General features: G+C 33.8%; 1 protein-coding gene across 3 annotated transcripts in view; it reads right to left on the bottom strand.

Moving 5' to 3' along the window:
• Positions 1 to 851: 851 nt before the first annotated feature.
• LOC139087526 (roundabout homolog 2-like) overlaps positions 852 to 19,662 on the bottom strand; it is a 79,483-nt gene continuing 60,672 nt past the window's right edge. For all 3 annotated transcript variants that reach the window (XM_070636361.1, XM_070636359.1, XM_070636360.1), the window contains 11 exons: positions 14,382 to 14,535; positions 13,533 to 13,663; positions 13,136 to 13,276; positions 11,507 to 11,638; positions 10,610 to 11,263; positions 8,083 to 8,360; positions 4,913 to 5,032; positions 4,534 to 4,774; positions 3,938 to 4,444; positions 2,729 to 2,924; positions 852 to 1,615 (listed from right to left, as the gene is read on the bottom strand). In XM_070636361.1, coding sequence (XP_070492462.1) covers positions 859 to 1,615; positions 2,729 to 2,924; positions 3,938 to 4,444; positions 4,534 to 4,774; positions 4,913 to 5,032; positions 8,083 to 8,360; positions 10,610 to 11,263; positions 11,507 to 11,638; positions 13,136 to 13,276; positions 13,533 to 13,663; positions 14,382 to 14,535 — 3,311 coding nt within the window. In that variant the 3' untranslated portion in view covers positions 852 to 858. The remainder of the gene's footprint in view (positions 1,616 to 2,728; positions 2,925 to 3,937; positions 4,445 to 4,533; positions 4,775 to 4,912; positions 5,033 to 8,082; positions 8,361 to 10,609; positions 11,264 to 11,506; positions 11,639 to 13,135; positions 13,277 to 13,532; positions 13,664 to 14,381; positions 14,536 to 19,662) is intronic.

Genomic DNA, 19,662 nt, shown 5'->3' with positions numbered 1-19,662 from the left:
GCAAATAGGTTACTCAAGCACCCGACGTAACCCCGACGTAATCTACAACAGCTAAGATTGTTTGTTGAACTTGTGATATGGAAATGGTCTTGAAAGCTTAGTTGGATAAGCTGCAAGTCACGAAAATTGGTGTTCAAATTCAATTTCCAGGTTTAAATCTCATTATGAAAAGTCAAGAAATTAGGAAATCTTGACATAGTCACATAATGCTGTTGGTTGTGATTAGTTAGACTGCTCTACACCCGACTGAGCTTCGCAACCACTGGATTTCAGGCACCAATAGAGATGCCTTTTGAACGTTTAAAGTCTGGAATCCTAAAGTACTGCCAACTTTCATCACAGTGACATTAGGGCAACTTTATGTCTTACCATTAACATGACAGCGTAGCGGTATCCTAGAGAATATCTTTTGTTCGTCGTGATGTAGTCGGAAACCTTACCAAAGAATCGCTAAAAAAGCGATAATCTTCCAAAATAAGGCCTAAACTGAAACAAAGCTCCGATTTTCCATCAAAGTTTCAAGGGATCCCAAACAGTGCCATATAAGAGCCTGGGATATCGCCACATTGATGGTAAGATACGTGGGTGCAATATCAGCTTCGCCACGGCTAATTTCAAGTCCCATTCTTAAATAGAAAACTGAAAATTGTTGCACCGTGCTGTTTTATGATTTATTAAGGCAGGACTATACCTCCTAACTATCTTTGCCACAAAGATGCCCTTCCTACGTAATTGTTTCCTTTCAATACCTAATTTTCGATGCAAAAAAATCCGCTCAACAATTTAATTCCATTTTCTCATTTGTTCACGTTCTTTTCAAGATTCCTTTTTTTATAAAGTCGAAACAATTTTTTCATTCTACACATTCTCAGGAAAATCTTTTGAGCTCATGTAGCTCATTATACTATGATTTCCATCATAAATAAATTCTTTATTATCATCATCATCATCATCATCATCAATACGATTACTATCAGGTTCATTAGTTATTGTAGCGCTACCATTCATATGATTATGCAATTGATTCTCATAAATATTAAAATTATGTTGACTCCAATTTATGGATCCACTCTGTGTTGACTGCGGTGTATGTGATTGCTGTGATGAATTTGAATGTGGACCAATTTGATTTATTTCACCAACTTTCACATACAACTGCTCATTTGGACTATTACTAAAATAATTTCGTATGCTTTGTGGCTTCATCAGCTTCAGTCGATTGCGTTTATTTGATGACATTTTAATACCATTTGGTTGATGCTTATTAAACATATTTGGCATCATTGTATTGGCCATACGATTCTCAACAATATTCATTTTATTATTACTATTGCAATATGATTCTGAATGTATACTTCTATTGTAATTATTATTATTATTATTGGTGTTGTTGTTATTATTATTGCCATTTTGCATCATAGCAACAGCATTTGCAGCATTCGGATAGATGTCTGTTTTGTAAAACATATTGTTGAAACGATGTGAATCATTTGGACCGAGTTTTGAGCTGCCAATTAATGTTGTTGTAGCATATGGTGCTGGCGATTGTTGGCCACTTTGATATGATGACACTTCAGCATAATCTGCTGGATAGTCGGTGTATTCTCCCATGAATCTATTTTTTTTTTTTTAAAAAAGAGAGAAAAATTATTTTTCGTGTTATTGGCAATGAGTCAAAAAAAACAGCAAGAATAAAAACTGTTGAAAATTTAATGAACAGTCGAGTGAATTGTTCGAGTAGCAGAGCTTTATGTTATACACACATAATAAAATAATCATTGACTATCATCCAAATAGTATTGGATTTTCAAAAATGTTTTTATTACATTTTATTCAATCTGTTTACTGTGCTTTGGAATGGATTGTTTGATGATGATTAATATTGCATTTTGGCATACATTTGTTGAATTTTTTAATTTGAATGGGCAATTGGGAATACATAGTTTTAGGAGGAGTTTGTTTTAAAAGTTGAGAGGTTAGGTGTATTGTTGAATTGTTATGACGGATGTATGGTCAACTGAAAATATGGATGAAGATGGACAGAAGGTCGCATAGACAGAAGCACAAAAGAACAGAAGAACAGAAGGACAGGAGGACAGAGGGACAGATAGATTGACAGACACAGGTCCAGACAGAGGTACAGACAAAGGGACACACATAGGGACAGACGGAAAAAATGACAGAAGTGACAGAAGAGACAGAAGAGACAGGAGGGACAGAAGGGACAGAAAGGACAGAATGGATAGAATGAACAGAAGGAACAGAAGGGACAGAAGGGATAAAAGGGACAGAAGTGACAGAAGGGACAGATGTGACATAGAGAAAGAGGCACAGAGGAACAGAAGTCGAGTACATAGTTCGATGGATGTACGGACGAATTGATTGACCAACCTTCAATTTTCAATCCCTAACATTATGCGAACATTACGCAATAATATCCATACACCCTCAATTTAACCCCCCATCGAAAAAAAGTATATCCAAGCCTATTCATCCATATAATCATCAAGAGCTTTCCACATCGCGAAATTCATTCGCATAAAAAGCGTTAACAATTTTTTAATACACAACACAGCACAACACAAAAAAAATCCTCTCCAGCATCGCTTCATAAATCGTTGAAATATTTAATAAAGTTCACTTTTATGTTCATCATCAAGCACAACACACAAAAATATTCTCACATATTCAACAAACAATGAAAAATGAAATGAAATAAAAGTCCTACCGAGCTCTCGCTGTCGTTTCTTCATCGACCGGAAGTGTCGTTGTTGTTGTAGACGTACAAACTGGAGCATAATCGGCAATAAGACTCCCCTTCGATCGAGGATTTGGACGCCATATGATTCCGGATGGATCTAACCAATATCCATCGTTGCCTCCAGGCACATTTTGTATTTTTACAGCACCACCAGCTGATGGTCCTTTTTGTGCCATTCATGAAAATAAAAGAAGAAAAAATTCAAAAAATAAATTCAATTTCTTATTTGAAATAACAACTCTTATGCTGGTTGAAAATTAAATTTCCGGAAAGTCACTTAAATCAACAAGTTCAAAAAGGAGAAGTCTGGGATATAAAAATAATTTCTCTGTAGAAATGGAAATCTGGAGCAAAAAAAGTAGAGTAAAACTTGTTGTTATCTCATTTACCAAAAAATATACTGGGCTAGTTTCTCTTACCACAGATCGAGAGGAGAAAAATCAATATTTGAATAGAAATCAGAGATGAGTAGATGGAAGTTTAGCATGATTTTTGAGGATGATGAGGTTGTTATGTTGACTAGACAGTTTTGTGTGGTAGTTTTGAGCATTTTGAGCTCAATTTAAGCGCAAAATTAATTCTTTTTTCAATATTTGGTAATTTTGAAATTTTGTCCACCTCGAAAAGTTTTTTTGATTTTTTGAACAAAATAAGCTGAATTTTTGAAAGGCTTTTGCATAAGATTGTAGAAAAAAGTGGCAAGAGTCAAATTAAGTCATTTAATCAAGTTGTAAATGCATGACATTGAAATAATTGACAAAATTTACTTTTTCACACCACGTGGTTTTGAGAAAAATGACTTTTTTGATGAAACAAGGATAAATTCCGATATTTAAGATAGTTAACAGTTGTTTTAATGTTTTCTAACTGAACTGCGTCTTAAGTACCCTTCAATATCTCCACAATTTACACTTCCAAACTGATTGAGAACAAAACTTTTTTTTTCTATTTTTTTTTATCAAACTCAAACTAAACTTCATCAAGGAAAAGAGAGGAATAAAAATCATGGAAAATGAACACAAGTTTTTGCAAAGCATACAAATGCCAAATAGAATGGCAATGCACAGCTTCATACATAATTACGATGATGAATTTCAAAAACTTTCTCCTCCCGGAAAATTGCAAATGAATGAAAAAAGCTTTTTCTATTTATTTTATACTTTCATGTTTGTTTACCTGCGAGACCATTGAATGCAGATTGCTTCATGAGCATATGCTTTCGTTTTATGAACACCATAATGCCAAACGATAGCATCATAATCACTAAAATTGTACCCAAGAGAATGATGAACCATGGTTGTGTGAGAAAGTCATCCATATGATCATTATTTAATGGAAAACGATAAGTAAACGATGTATCAAGTCGTTTAGTAATAGGATCAAGACGTAATATTGCCGGTGTACTATAAGGTCCAATTCCAATTCGATTTATAGCTGCAACACTCAATGTGTACGTAACACCTTCCGTTAAATTTGCTAACATTATTGATGAGCTCGTTGAGTCAATTGTTATGTTTGTAAGAATTTTTGAGATATTCTCATAAATATTCACGCCACGTACAATCACATTGTAAGATTTTAGTACACCATTGTGAAATTTGGCAGGTGGTGCTTTCCATTTAATGTAAACTGTCGATTCGTTTAGCAATTTTGCTTCCATATTTGATGGCGGCTCACTTGGCACTGTTTAAAAGATAGGAAGAATATTTAAGTATAAAAATTGCGTGTTTGCTTCCCAAACGGAACTAAATAATTGTATAAAAAATACTCACCATCCTCAAGCGTTCGAGCAGTTCGTGAATTTGATGGTTTACCTTCAACAGCCTTATAGAAAGGCACAATAAAAAATTCATACGTGGTAAATTTTTGTAATCCGCTAATTTTACATGATGATGCTCCACTGCCTGCATTTAAAACAGTCAGCATTTTATATGATGATGGTTGATGTTCATTACTATCATCGATGTTGCGAGCATAAATGTAAAATCCCTCAACATATTTTCCATTTATTATCTTTTTTTATTATTATGATGAGGAATTGCAAGCATGGCACAAAAAAAAAAGAACATAAAATTTTTTGCATGAATTAAATATTTAAATTACGTGACTGTTGCTGGATGAGAATTTCATCTTTTTTTATAAGTCTCTTACCTCCCACAATAATTTCATACTTGTTGAATCAACAGATGTGGCATTAATTAGCTCAACAACATCTCCCGACAGTAGACTTGCTCGTGCCTCACTTAGATCCAAATCTGTATTCATTTCATCCTATAGGGTACGTATGTAAATGATTAATTTAATTTTTTTGTAAAATGAAATGGAAGGAAAAAATTTTTTTATGCCTTTTGATGTTTGTGCACAGAGGAAAGAAAAAAAGCTGCGGCGGAAGAAGCACAGAAAAGCAATGAGCGTGAATGAAGTGAAAAATTGAATGAACTGGTTTCGTTTTAACTCAGTTGGGATTCAAAATGGGCTTCAATGTGCTGAAAAAAATGAAAACTTTTACGTTCAACTCATCAAATTTTCGCAGAATTCTATTTTGGATAAAAGAACAATGGATTGCTCAGCACACATCCGGAGGAGTTTGAATGAAACAAAGAATTTTTGGGATGTGGCTTTAATGTTAAATTAATGATGAAGCTGAAAGGCATTGGAAAGTGAAGCTTTGAATTTGATTTTTATAACATTTTATTAAAATTGAGATGAAATTGGGAGGGAGCTGGATGACCTAATAGGATAAGAGCATGCTTTCATATTACATAAAGACCAATACGATATCTAAAAACGGTATCTTTGCCTGTTAAGGACTGCTTTCATCGAGAAGTAAGCTCGTAAACGCCCTACATTTAATGGCGGATTAAAATGGCATTATCATCATAGAACAAGTACTAAGTTAGCATCAAGTTGACTTGACGTTTTTGTCAAGCTACATTTGTGTCCCTTTTAAGCACAACGAATCTCCCAGATTAATCTGCAAGCTTGTTTTTAAGCTTCTTATACTAAATTATGAACCCATTTCTGGAAGAAGGCAATTAATAGAGACAGTGTACTTGGTATTGACGATTAGCAGAAAGCAGCCAGCGTTAGAGTCAACGGAAAGAGGCCATGAATTACAAAGTGACTAAGTACTAACTCATGACCCTTAACGGACCAGATTTCACAAGAGACGAATAATGCTCAACTTTCGAACTGAGTCCGGATGTTAATTTGAATTCTATTAATGCTGCTTTTAGGCACATACATCTAAATTTGATCTAAATTTATATAGGTCAATCGGAAAAATTCTTTAAATTCAATTTTTCATCGAATTATCTCAAGAATCTTTGACTATCGATTCTTAATCTTATCCTTAAATTCTTACATCCTTATTAAAATCTTAAAATTCCAGTTTTTTCAATTTCAATGCCTGAATATCCATTGTTTCAATATTTTTTCCAATATCCAACAGGAACCCATCCCAACTCCTCCAGATTCTGATAATGAATATAATTCTTTAAATTATTGTCGTCGTTTCCTATTATTTTTATCCATTCATCCACTGCCTTTTTTATATTTCTATTTATACCGTAAGTAATCCATCGATTAAGAATCTTTCGAGATTCACCCCCATATCCAATTCTATTGTTATCATTCGTATCCCTTTCCTACCCACTCCAACCTTCCATCCTTTGTCCATTGTGTCTTAAATTCATGAGATTTTTTTTTCCCTTTTTTTCATCTATTCAGGCTGGAAAATTGTTACAATTAATAAAATAATTTAATTAAATTACAGTTATTCATAACTGAATTGTAGACTTGATGGGATACTTTTAGATACACACACAAAAAAATGATGAATAACTGAAATTTTAGAGCACAACAGAAGAGAATTTCTTTTGTAATTTTTGAAGTACGACGACTCAAAAGGGGGGCTTTCATTGTTTTTTTTTTCATTCTGTTCCTCAAGTTTACTTGAAAAACTTGTCGTTCCTATTTATATTGCCATCGTGCTGGGGGTGAAAAATAATTTTTTTTTGTTCCTTTTGTTATTCTTGTTTTCTTACTGAGAGGGTAACAAATTGTTTTCCATTATCAACGATAAAATAAAGAAGTTTTTTTTTGTTGTATATTGACCATGAGAAGCTTGTGAAGGATAATTTAAGGCCTTGATTAGGGGTTGTGGATTAGATTATGAATTTTTTGTGAAATTAAAACTAATTTAAGTGGATTTTTTGATATTTTTTGTGGATGTTTAGCTCTAATTTGTATTACTTAATGACTAAATGAGCGTAAATGTAGTTTAATGCTGGTTTGGCATCAATTTGGCTCCAAGTCATCGGTTTGGAGCCGGATTTATGATCAATTAATCAACTTATGCTATTCAGATGAAAGCTAAAGTCGATTTTAGGTTACAATACTGAACTTTATCCCATTATTTTCCAAAAAGACATTCGAACCAAAGGAAACTGAAGCTTTAAAGTAAGAACAATGCATGAATCATTCAATTGACGCTAATTACGAATATTGGAGCTCAATTGATGGATTAATTACTTAGCCTGAACCAGAATCAACATTTTAAGCCCAAACAATTCATGGATTACTTAATTAAAGGTATATTGAGACTTTTACATCCAAGCTTAACGTGATTGTGCCAATTCAAATTAAATTTTACCTCTTGAGCTCAGTTAAAGCTGCCTATCCAACTGCCTTTATCCGAATGAACAACTTGACGAGTTAATAACTAGACCCACAATTGGCTAATGACATTTTATCCGAAACGTTCCTTAAAATCTGACATTAGTTGCCTTTTAGCCTAGTTATCAACTAGATAGTATGTCAAGTTGTCCTCTCAGGTTGCCATATCAGACTTCCATGATACTTTCATACCCAAAAACCATCACCCAATGCCTACTCAACTCAAAAAATTTGCCATCTTAATTGCCATTTTCAACAAACCCCTAACCTAAAAGTAATTGTCAAATGACAAGGCTGAAAAAATTATCCAAGTTTTTCTTGATGAACTGAAGACAGTAAAAGAAAGTCTCGAAAATCTTGTCACTGACAGCAAAAAGAAAAGAAGAAGATTACAGAAAAAGGACACAAGAAGGACTTAAGTGTAGACTAAGATAAATGACATTTTTGTATCAGTAAGTAGCTCTTCCAAATGCACTTCCCTAACTTTTTTTTGTGTGAGTCTTAAAAAAATTCACGTTTTTTTGCCTTCCCAAAAAAAGGAAGAAGCAGCTACAAAAGTAATTAAATGCAAACTGTTCCTTCCACGACTTTTTTTGTTTGTTTCTGTGCACATTTTAAAAATAAATAGGAATTGTATGTCTTACCACTCCAATTGTAATTGGTTCCGACAATTGACTCGGTCCCGAAACACCATGAGAATTTTCAGCACGTACAGCAAAATAATAAGAAGCACCGCTCGTTAATCCAATAATTTTGTACGTTGTATTTTGTATTCGATTCGCAACTTGCACCCAACCGTCTGTTGAATTTCTACCAAACATTTCGACCGTGTAGCCGAGTAAGCTGGACGCACCAATTGCATTGCTTCGGATCCATGATAATGTTACGCTAGTGTCAGTCTTTTCAATTATTTGTGGCTTTCCTGTTGATGGTGGGAATAAAAAATTTATGAATTTTTAATATTTTTTGTAATTGCTTTATTTATTGGTAGATGTAAACTTGTTGAAAGTTTAGTTTTGAGAAAAAAGTGGCTGAGAAACAAGATTGTATAGGGGAGAGCATAGGTGAGTTGTATGGATTGATCTGTAGATTGATATTCCCATAAAAGGGCCTTCTGATCTTTCTTTGAAGGTTATATTCTTAAAATCAATTAGTATGGCTAATTTTGGAGGATTTTGATCTGCAAAAGTAGAACTAATTTGACCCTTCCGCTAAACAGCTAGGACCCCCATTCTTCTAAAAATGTACCTAACAATCCCAAATAGCACATATCGGTTAATTCAGTGGTGGGCAACCGTTAGTTATTCGCGGCACACCTTGGTTGGGCCCGTTGACGCCCAAAGAACTCTTAGAAGAAAGCTATCGATAGATATAGTATTGCACTTGGTATCGGATATTGGCAAGTGAAAGCCAGCTTCAGACGACTCCTGTGGGAGGTCATGGATCACAATTGATCTGTAAGACCAGCGAAGTAAGTAAGTAAGTAAGTAAGTAAGTAAGTATGTAAGTGAGCACCTTAGTGTTAAGCTTAGATTTAAACAGTACACGGCATACGGCTTGTGGCATTTCCAAAAAAATTTTAAAACACACTGGTTGTCCAACACACTGGTTGTCCAACACAGGGTGAATTGGTCAAAAGCTTGGCCATAGGCTAACGTGACTCTGATATTGTAGCAGATTTGGTTTAAATCCGGAATTATACCTGCGTCATGCCAACCTGATGCCGGATTTGGAATAGATTAACCGATTATGTGCTATTCAAGGATGTTCAAAAGCTACCAAAAAGCATGAAAAACTGAAGAAAATTACATGAAAAGTTAAAAGAATTCTGAAATTGATCCACAAAAGTTCTCAATCCTTTCTCAACAAAAAGCAGAATTTTTCCCAATTTTACCACTCCATCCATCGACATAAAACATTGATTTTCCACCCGTAAAAGAATAACATACAACCCGAAAAAAAGCAGCACAACAAAGTAATGAAAAGAAACAACCAAACTGATATGAATGAACGAAAATAAATATAAAGAAAAAAAAGTTCAGTTGCTCCCTCAACTGAGGTCGTGTAATTAACTAAAAACTTTTTTCACGTGTATTTTCCTCCATTTCCACTCAATATTTTCCTTTTTTCTCTCTGTTGGTTGTCTTAAACTCTGAGCTTTTTCAGTCTTTTACATAACGAGATCTATTTTTATTTTTGTGAGTTTCTCATTTTCATTTCTGGAGGGTATCAAAGTACAAAAACAGGAAAAAAATGAAAATGAAGCGAAAAACATACACAAAGAAAATTCTTTCATAATGAAAAAGTGGAAAAGTTGGAAAATTTAATGGGAAATTGATGGATTTTGGGCGAATATTGGAGATTAATGAATTGAAGTTGAAGGAAATTGAACAGAAATCAACGAAAAATGAGCAATTTGAGCAAAAGCTTAGGAATATGAGCAAAATTTGAGTAAATTGATCCAAAACTTGAGCAAATTGATCCAAAAATTGAGCAAATTTATCAAAAATGTGAACAAATTGATCCAAAATATGAGCAAATTGATCTAAAATTTTGAGCAACTTAATCCAAAATGTGAGCAAATTGAGCAAATTGATCCAAAACTTTAGCAAATTGGTGAAAAATGTGAGCAAATTGATCAAAAATTTGAGCAAATTGATCCGGAATTGAGCAAATTTATCCAAAATTTGAGCAAATTGATCTAATACTAGAGCAACTTGAGGAACTTAAGCAAAAATTTGAGCAAATTGATCCAAAATTTGAGCAATTTTATCAACAATTTGAGCAACTTAAACTGAATTTTGAACAAATTTATCAACAAGTTGAGCAACTTGAGCAACAATTCTAAAATTTTGAGCAATTAAATCCAATTTCCCCCCAAAATTCAGACATCCCGACAATCTAACCTCAAAATCTCCCTTTATCTCCCCATCTCCAGCTATTGAACATCAGCCACAACACAAAAAAATACAGAAACTATATTTTCAATTAATTACATTTTTTCGTGGAAGTAGAAAAAAAGAAATGAAAGAAGAAAAGTTTCCATCAAGAAGGTAAAATGAATGAAAATCATTAGGAAATGGAAATGAAAAAAAAATATTAAGTAAGGAAGAAGAAAAAGTTTGTTTTGTCGATTGAATTTAGAAAGTTTCGATTCTCTATAATTCATACCTGGTTGGCCGGGGAACGTCGATGGTTCGGGTGCTCGGAAGAACTTGATATTTGGATTTGTTGGATTTTCAATTTTCAAAAATCCACTCCATGTCGATTTTCCACTTTTACTGCTTGCAACGCATGTATAAAGTCCAATATCGTCATTTTTATTCAATTCTGTTATTGTCAGCAATCCATTGTCCTCAATTGAAATTTTATCAGACTGAACGACTGGAATGCCGTCCTTATACCAGCTTATAACAGGCTTTGGTGTTCCAATTGCACGACACGGCAACGATGCAACAGATTTTATCGGTAATGTTTGATTCGCTGGACCTTGAATAATTTGTGGAGGTGGTGAATCATCTTGAAGATTAACAGACAGTACAACTCTTGTACTGACACTTCCAACACTGTTTACGGCACTACACACAACAACTTTTCCATTATCACTTCTGTCTATCTCATCAATTGACAAAAGACTGCCGCCATCGGCTGTCAATGTTGCTTCACTTTTCTGTAGTTTCATTCCTGGAAGGATTAGTGATCGATTGCCCTCAATTGTCCAGAAGAGTGTTGGCTCTGGATAGCCTATTGCTTGACATTCAAATATCACTTCACTTCCTAATTCACCGATTTGTGATTTTGGACGGAGTGTGAATGTCGGTGGAGCTGTAAAAATTTGAAATTTTTAGTTAACGGTTTTTTGGAATTTGAATTAAGTCAATCGAATTATATTTGAAATTTTGTAACGGTTATCCGGCAAAAAATCTTGAATTTTTAAACAAATTTTTAAAAATTTGAAATTAAATTTTAACGGTTATTTTTTCAAAATTTTAAATTCTAACGGTTTTTTTTCAAAATTTTTAATTTTTTAAATCAAAAAATCTAAAAAAAATTGAAATTGATACTCACAATAAACCAGCAGCATTCCACTAGCCACAATCGTACCAACAGCATTGTCTGCCTCACAACTATATTCTCCAATATCATCCATAGTAATGTTATCAATTTTCAAGCTTCTATCTTCAAGTATGTGAACTCGACCTGTGAAAACCATAAACAAACACATTTTGTAATGAAATATTTATCAATTAAATTTATGTTGTACTGTACAGTCATTGACATTGGAATTTAAAATATTGGAATTTATGCATCCACAATCTTAATTAAAATTTTCTCATTACTTAATGATTTTGGACATAAAATCGGAGATTATGTTGAATTTGATATGTGGAATTAAATAATCTTGTGAGGATTATAATAATAATAATTAAACAGGATAAAGTGAAATGAGGTGATTGTAATTATGGTTGGGATTTATTGGGGGTTCTGGGATGAATTAGCGGGGTGCGGGGATGTGGGGAAGGGTTTTGTTTTGAACACAAAAAGTTAGTTTAGTTAAGATTGAAAATTTTAATGCTAAATAAATCAAAAAAAAAAAGTATTCCGAAATGAATGCACTTCATTACAAATTTTAATGAATTTTTGGGATTCGAACCCATGTCTTCTCGATAGAAGGGCATATACCAACCCTTTGAGCTATTTAGACAACACATTAGATATTGAAAATTTGAAATTTTGTTATAAAAATTCTACTAATTTGATAAAAAAATATAAAAAAGTAAGGAAATTGAGGTTAGCCTAGGACGGCCATCTGCTGTATTTTTGCCGGGACCCTGCTGTACTTTTCAGCCTTGCTGCTGTGTCCCAACAAAGTCTCAAAAAGTCCAAAACTCCATAGAAAATTCGGAATTTTTGACAAATTTTGAACATTTTCGTTTTGAAGCTCAGAGTTCAAATCCCGGACTGAAAATATTTTTTCCGGAATTTCAATTATTTCCTGCACTTTCTTGCAAGTTTTTAACCTAATTTAACTGGTTCTTTGAATATTAAAGACCCGATATTTTGTGAAAATCCTCTGGCCACCCTACTTCAGTATCATTAAATTTGGGTTTTGAACCCATCTATGTCTCTAACTTATTTAAAATTACTTAAAAACTACATTTTGTTTTAATTACAAGCTTGAATATTAGCTATATTTGAATCTACAATCACGCATGTATCCAATTACACCAACAAAGCATTTAAAATTCCAGAACCTCTAATACCAATTTGCGTAACTAAATGCGTGCTGTAAAATTTATTAAACCTATAATCATAAGTTACACATTAAGCAACATAAAGTCTCATTAAATTTCAACCCAATATACATATATATGTCGATTGTATTTACAACAAATGAATGCGGTAAGAGAGGTCAAAAACGAGAGTAAGAGAAGCTAAAGCTTGTTATATGCATGTTTTTTTCATATATGCCTTAGATGTGTATCATGGATAAAATAAATATGCAACTTTATGTGTATAATTTACATACAATGATTCCTGTGTACTTGAAAATTAATTAGATTGAGTGAATTGTAGGCTGCTTGACTGTACATTTATGTTACTTGCTGTGCATACATATATTCGATGCATGTGCTTGTTTGTGTATGCTGTATTAAATTACAGATACTCAATATGCATCCAAAACGAGTCTCTTACCTAAGGGCATATTTCCACCTGATGCCGTACGACGCCATAAAACATCGGGTAATGGCTCACCGCCCACACGACATTGAAATATGACGGAACTGCCCGTAACTGCTGTTTGATTTTGAGGTCCACGAATCAGGAATGGCTTGACTGTTAAAGATAATTTAAATTAATTTTTTTTTGTAACGGCTTACTTTGATTTAAAATTTGTCAAACCATCATTCAATTAACATTTTCATCAAATAGCTCATCCATACAACATCAAACCCACCCAAAATTGGTCACACACAATACAATCTCTTCATACACCACAAGAGCAATTACCCAGCAATTTCAGTTAACCAAAACAATCCCATACACACTCAGTAACAATTTGTAAATTGTGAAAAATAATAAAAATTCTTACCATGAACTTTTAGGAAGGCAATTGTCGATTCTCGCACTCCAACAATGTTCTTTGCAATGCACTGATATCGACCATCATCCGATTGTCGAGCATCTTGTATTAATAAATTGCCGCCGTCCACAATGCGAACTCTGTTTTTAAGGCAACAATAATAAGAAATTGAGAAATAAGAAGAATAGAAGAGATTTTATTTTGATGATATGATGTAACAATATTGAGTATGTTTGTATGTACTCTTTTGTATAAAAAGATAAAAAAAAGGATTTTCTGTAACTGGGCATTGTAGAAAAAAAATTGGCAAGTTTGAAAGGCAATTTTTGGTGAATGTGAATAGAGCGCATTTTTATAGTTGAGGATTTTGCAACTTGATTTCTTAAACAAATTGATTGCCTTTTCTAAATAATGCGTGCAATTTAAGTTACAATTGATAATTTGGTAGCGTATTTATAAAATTTGCTTAAAAGCAAATTTTTCGTCCACCTCGAGAAGTTTTTTGAACCAAAATTGATATTTTTTGCAATTTTGATCAAAACTTTTATGCTTAATCTCTTTTAAAAAGTGGCAAGCATCAAATACAAAAGATTTGAGATCAAATTTTCAGTGTTCATGCTCCATAACCTCAAAAAACGGTTCTATAAGGACAAAGAGTCAACAGAAAATCTTCATCTTTGCAGAATTCCCAGCTACAAATCTTCTTATCTAAATTGATTTCATTATATTATTTTTCATGTAACAACTACGACCAGCACAATGATTACATTCTTGGATTGTCGGTAATAAATGAAAAGAAGATATTTTTTTTGTACTTGACTAAAATGCACGACGAGAGAAACAAGAAAATTCCTTTACCTTTTTGAGCCGGTCAAATCCATTGTTTGTCCATTCTTTCTCCATGATATAATCGGCTCAGGACTTCCCTTTGGCGGACCGCATTCTAGCATTGCCGTTTCACCTTGAGCAACTCGAGTATTTTGCGGATCGAGACGAAATTCATCTCGAAGTACTGAAAAGAAAGAAAAAAGGAATTAAATTAATGAGGAAATCATTTTTATGATGATGGAGGCCACTTAGTACAAGAAGCTTTCATTTCCTACCCACTCCCACCCCTAACGGCCACTCCCCAACAATTCTCTTTTTATCAAATTATGAATAACAATGAAAATCATAATAAAATAAAATTATGTTTATAAATCACGTATAAGGATATTATCATGTTCTCCTTTATTCCCATATTTTTGCCTCAACTTTATTTTTTTGCTTTATTCAATTTGCAAAAAAAAAAGTAGGAAGTTGTGTACGAATAAGAAGGAGGAAATTTATTCAGTGGCTTTTTACATCATCTCCTATCCTCCTCCTCGTTCCATTTACTCCTGCTTTATTGCAATAGGAAATTTCCTATTATTATATTTCATTATATACGGTAAATATCGATTACCACGATAAAGCTTTCATGAAGCTCACTCTTTCTTTCATGTTTGTCTATAGCGTGTTATTGGAGTGATGATGACGGGATGGACAACTTGATTCGGATTGTCTAGACAGTGGAGAGTTGTTAATTGAATTGATTGGATACTGGAATAGCTCAAATTGGTTAATGGGTCAAGAATCTGGCTATTGGTATGCGCGGTTTTGTCATGGTACACGATTCCGACATCATCCCAGTGTCAGTTCAGTCTAGTGCTAGATTTTGGATTGGTTAACCGCCTTGTGCTACTCGGGATCGTTGACTATTCATTTTTAGTGGTTGTTTGATTGACATTTTTGAATTTCAACTGCCTAAAGGATGAAATTGAGTTCTGAGACAGGAAGATAGGACTAATTCAAGCTGAGCAAAGTGGGTCAGGACAGCACAACGTGTTCGTTAGGGCATCGCAACGTTACTGCGACGAGTTAACGATAAGACGCAAAGTTGTCCTTATGGCAACTTAATGGCTGACTTGGAGCCATTTTTATGGCAAACTATAAGGTTAGTCACATTGTGCTGCTCGAGGGAAGACCTTTGTAGACCTAGACCAACATAACATCGATCACAGAGATTGAAGTTGATTCGAATTTTGTATGGAATCGAGTCGACTCAAGTCTACTTTTCCTTACAAAGTCTGAGTTGACTTCGAGCTCTGATCGAGCATATTTGTTAATACCGAGTCAGCTGCACCACTCGTCCATAAAAATGCGCTTAAAACCCAAATACTCCAATCCTCAAGCTCAATTCATCTAATTTCTCATGCTATGTATGCCATGTCATGTAATAAAATATAAGTAATGTAATGTTATGAAATGAGCATGAAAAGAAGCAAAAGCTGTTTTTTGGAAAGAGAAATTTGTTGAGATATAATTTGATAATAATAATAATCCAGCATTGAATATTTTCCCATTCTATCCTTACTTCAATGTTTTGTTACAGGCAATAGACTCGCTTTCCTTTTTCCGCTATTTCTCTCTGATTTCAATTTCAAGTTGGCATGCGAAAAAGGAATGGATTTTCATTTCTGTAGTCTGTATTATGGTATTATTTATCAAGGAAAAAAATAAGAATAGATACGGATTGATTTTGAAGGTTTCTATGTCTTGTCTCTGTGAATTTCTGAGATTTTTTGGGTCGTGAGTAAATGATTCAATTTTGGGTAGGTCTATTTGAGGCTAGTGATTATGAAATTGATCGTCATTATGGTCATGTCTTGATAAGAGTAAGGAAAACATAAGGCAAACTTATCATTGAGTTACCTTGAAGTTGAGCAACTATAAAGTTGAACAAACTTAAATTTGAACGAACTTAAACCTGAGCGAGCCTAAGGCTGAGCAAACTCAAAGTAGGGTTAACTTAAAGCTGAGCAAACTCAAAGCTGAGCGAACTTAAATCTGAGCAAATTCAAAGTTGAGTAAACTTATAGCTGAGCAAATTTAAAGCTGAGCGAACCTGAAGCTGAGCAAATCCAAAATTGAGCAAACTTAAAGCTGAGCAAACCCAAAGCTGAGCGAACTCAAAGCTGAGCAAACTTAAAGTTGAGCGAACCTAAAGCTGAGCAAACTCAAAGTTGAGTGAACTTAAAGCTGAGCAAACTTAAAACTGAGTGAACCTAAAGCTGAGCGAACTTAAAACTGAGCGAACCTAAAGCTGAGCGAAACTAAAGCTGATCAAACTTAAAGTTGTGCAATCTGAAAGCTGAGCGAATTCTAAGTTGAGTCTAATCATCTATTAATATCAACCGATTCAATCCTGAATGTAAGTCATAACTCTTCCTTTAAGTCAATCCATCATATGCCCCAAAACTACCAGCAAAAGCGTTTCAAAACCAATCCTTATCTAATCAGGACAATCCTATTTCTATTTATAAATTTTCCACAACTTCAGCTGAGCGTGAAATCAACGTCATTATTATTGTAATGAAATTGTGGATTTGTGGTAACAAGCAAAGCATGGCAGAGGATGAAAAAAGGAAAGGAAAAATCTATATTGAATTCATTGATTGATTGCGGCTTATCATATGATGAATGTGAATCATAAATTCATAACATATTTTTATGGATAATGTGTACACATGTAGTGTGAGATGATTCATATAACTCGATCTCGCTTATCTATTTCTGTCTACGTGATATGGTAAAATTATTTATTTCCAATATATATTTTTATTTCGCTTTCCTGTTCAATCCATTCAACTGCAATTGAAACTTTTTTTTACTTCTTTTTCCATCTTTATGTGCTATTGGCTGGTGGGATGTTGATATGAGTGAATTGGGGATATTTTGTTGTTGTTTGAGTTGTTGGTGGATGAATAAGGTGAATTTTGGAAGTGAATTGTGAAGGATCTTTAAGGATTTTTATTGATTTTCTTAAAGATTTCTTCCAATTATTCGTTAATTCCTCGTTTATCTCCTTCATTGACTCCACAACCCAAACCTCTTTTACACTAAAGTATCGTCTACAAATATTCAAGCCAGAGATGGCCAACCTAGGTGTCCCGACACTCAAATGTGTCACCAAACAAATGCCATGAACAGCATACCGTGTGCTGTTCCGATTTGGGCTTCCCATCACAGTGTGTCGTTACGTGTGCCGTTCCTGTTAATCCTTACCATCACAATGCCCCATAAAAAACAGGTTGTCCACCACTGGATTCAAACACAAATCTTCAACAAACTTATTTTTTCCGAAATATATCCAGCATTAAAAAGCCAAGAAGAAGACACAGAAAAACTTATTTTCAATGTATAATGTGACTATATACGTGTCGGAACAAATCTTTACAAGACATAGAGCATCAAAAATTGAAAAGATGAAGAAGACAAACTTATACTAAAGTGACGTAAACCTTTTGGGTATTCATGATGGTTGTTAACAACGTTTTATATGAAGAAGAAGCTGAATTGCATTTGTAATATTAAGATGGAATTGGATGTGAATATGGTTGGATTGTTAAGGATAGATTAGGGTAGTTGGGATTTGGTAAGGTATTAAGGCAAAAATTTGAATTTTGGTGCCAAATTTAATATTAATTTAGTTAGTGTGACTAGAAACTGAAAAAAAGCACCGAATTTGACTTGATCTTTTCTGGGATCGAACCCTGGTCTTTAGGGTCATTAGGGTTAGTAGGCATACACTCTAACCACTACGCCAATGCTGCTTATCCAATGCCTTGAAACTAGTAACCATATTAAGGCAAGGATATCGAAAAATCCTACAAAGATCGACTCATTTCTGCTCTTGGATACCCCTTTGGCTATGACCCTACTTAACATTCCATTCATATTACTTAAAATCCCATCCTAAGCTTAACTCATATTTCCAAACTTTCTTATTTCCTCACATTTCCTTTTATCTCCCAACTTGTCTTCATACAGCTTCATATGTTTAGTTTTCTTTATCCTACCCAACCTCTTAATAGTTCTCTAACTGAATAAATTCATTCATAATTCAACTCAAGACGTGTGTGTTTATTCTGTGTGAGGATTTATTCTCAGCAAAACGGCAAACTTTTAAATTAAAATGTTTTAATTTGTGCTGGCTTTTTTGGTGAAAACAAAAATCATTAAAAATTATTTTCATTTTCTGTTTCTAAATATTTTTATAAAGCAAATATGAGAAAATATTGCTATTTTTACAGTTTGTTAGACAAATTATTGTGGAATGTTTTGATTAATTAGGTATGGAATTTGTTTTGGAGATAAATAGCTTGTCTTGAGGTGAATTTGAGATTTTGTGTTGTCAATTTGAGAGAAATTGGTCAAAAATTGCTTATTTTGAAGCTTATTAGCTTTTAGAGATTGTTCTCAGTTTCGATCCCGTTCTCAGTCTCAGTCCAGTTATCATCATCAGTTCGTTCTTAGTCTTTATCCCGATCTTGATCCCGTTCTCTATTTCGATCCCATTTTCGGTTTCGATCCCGTTCTCGGTCTCGGTCCCGTTCTTGATCCCGACTCGGACAAGTTCAAAGCCTTTGTCTCGTTCCTATACTTGGTCTCGAACATTCGTCGAAATAGAGACTTCGAGTCACCTTACTACTGATGAACTGATGAAAAATCAACAGAAATTTGACTTTTCTGTTAAAAATATCAATTTTTTGCTACCAGATTCTTTGACTTCAAACACTCCAACATAACCTCCAATATTCCCACAAATCCACCAACTCATCCATTCATCCATCCATCTGCTACCACTAGAACATCAATTAATGAATTTATTCACCCGTACACCACTCAAAATCCATCCTTTAAGACACCTTGACTCATCAAATCAAATAGCCTGTGTCTGTAAGTTATGGGAAATGTAATGAAGATAAAAACCACAAAAATTTAATACATTTTAGGAAGATGAAGAAGTTTTTTTTGAGTGTGAGAGATTAAAGTTCCTCTGTCTGACCGCAAAATTCAAAGAACTTCGACAGTTTGAGAAAAAAATTTTTTGTACTGAATTAAAACCATGGAAAATATTTTAGACAGAATGTTAATTAACTCAATGCTGTAAAATGATGTTATTGTTGTTGGGGGTAGGGATCATGGGTTGGGAGGTTGTGGGAGCATTTTGAGCTGATTTTAATTTTTTTTGTCAAAAATTACGGAAAAAAATATTTTAAAAATCCACAAAAATTTTAAAACTTTTTAATAATTTTCGACATTTCTGAACTTTATC

This window comes from Chironomus tepperi, unplaced genomic scaffold (assembly GCF_022539635.2).
Source record: "Chironomus tepperi strain 1889 unplaced genomic scaffold, CSIRO-AGI_Ctep_v1 contig_124, whole genome shotgun sequence".
Classification (NCBI taxonomy): domain Eukaryota; kingdom Metazoa; phylum Arthropoda; class Insecta; order Diptera; family Chironomidae; genus Chironomus; species Chironomus tepperi.
Note: the sequence above shows the minus strand (reverse complement) of the source record. Positions and strands in the feature narration are given on the sequence as shown.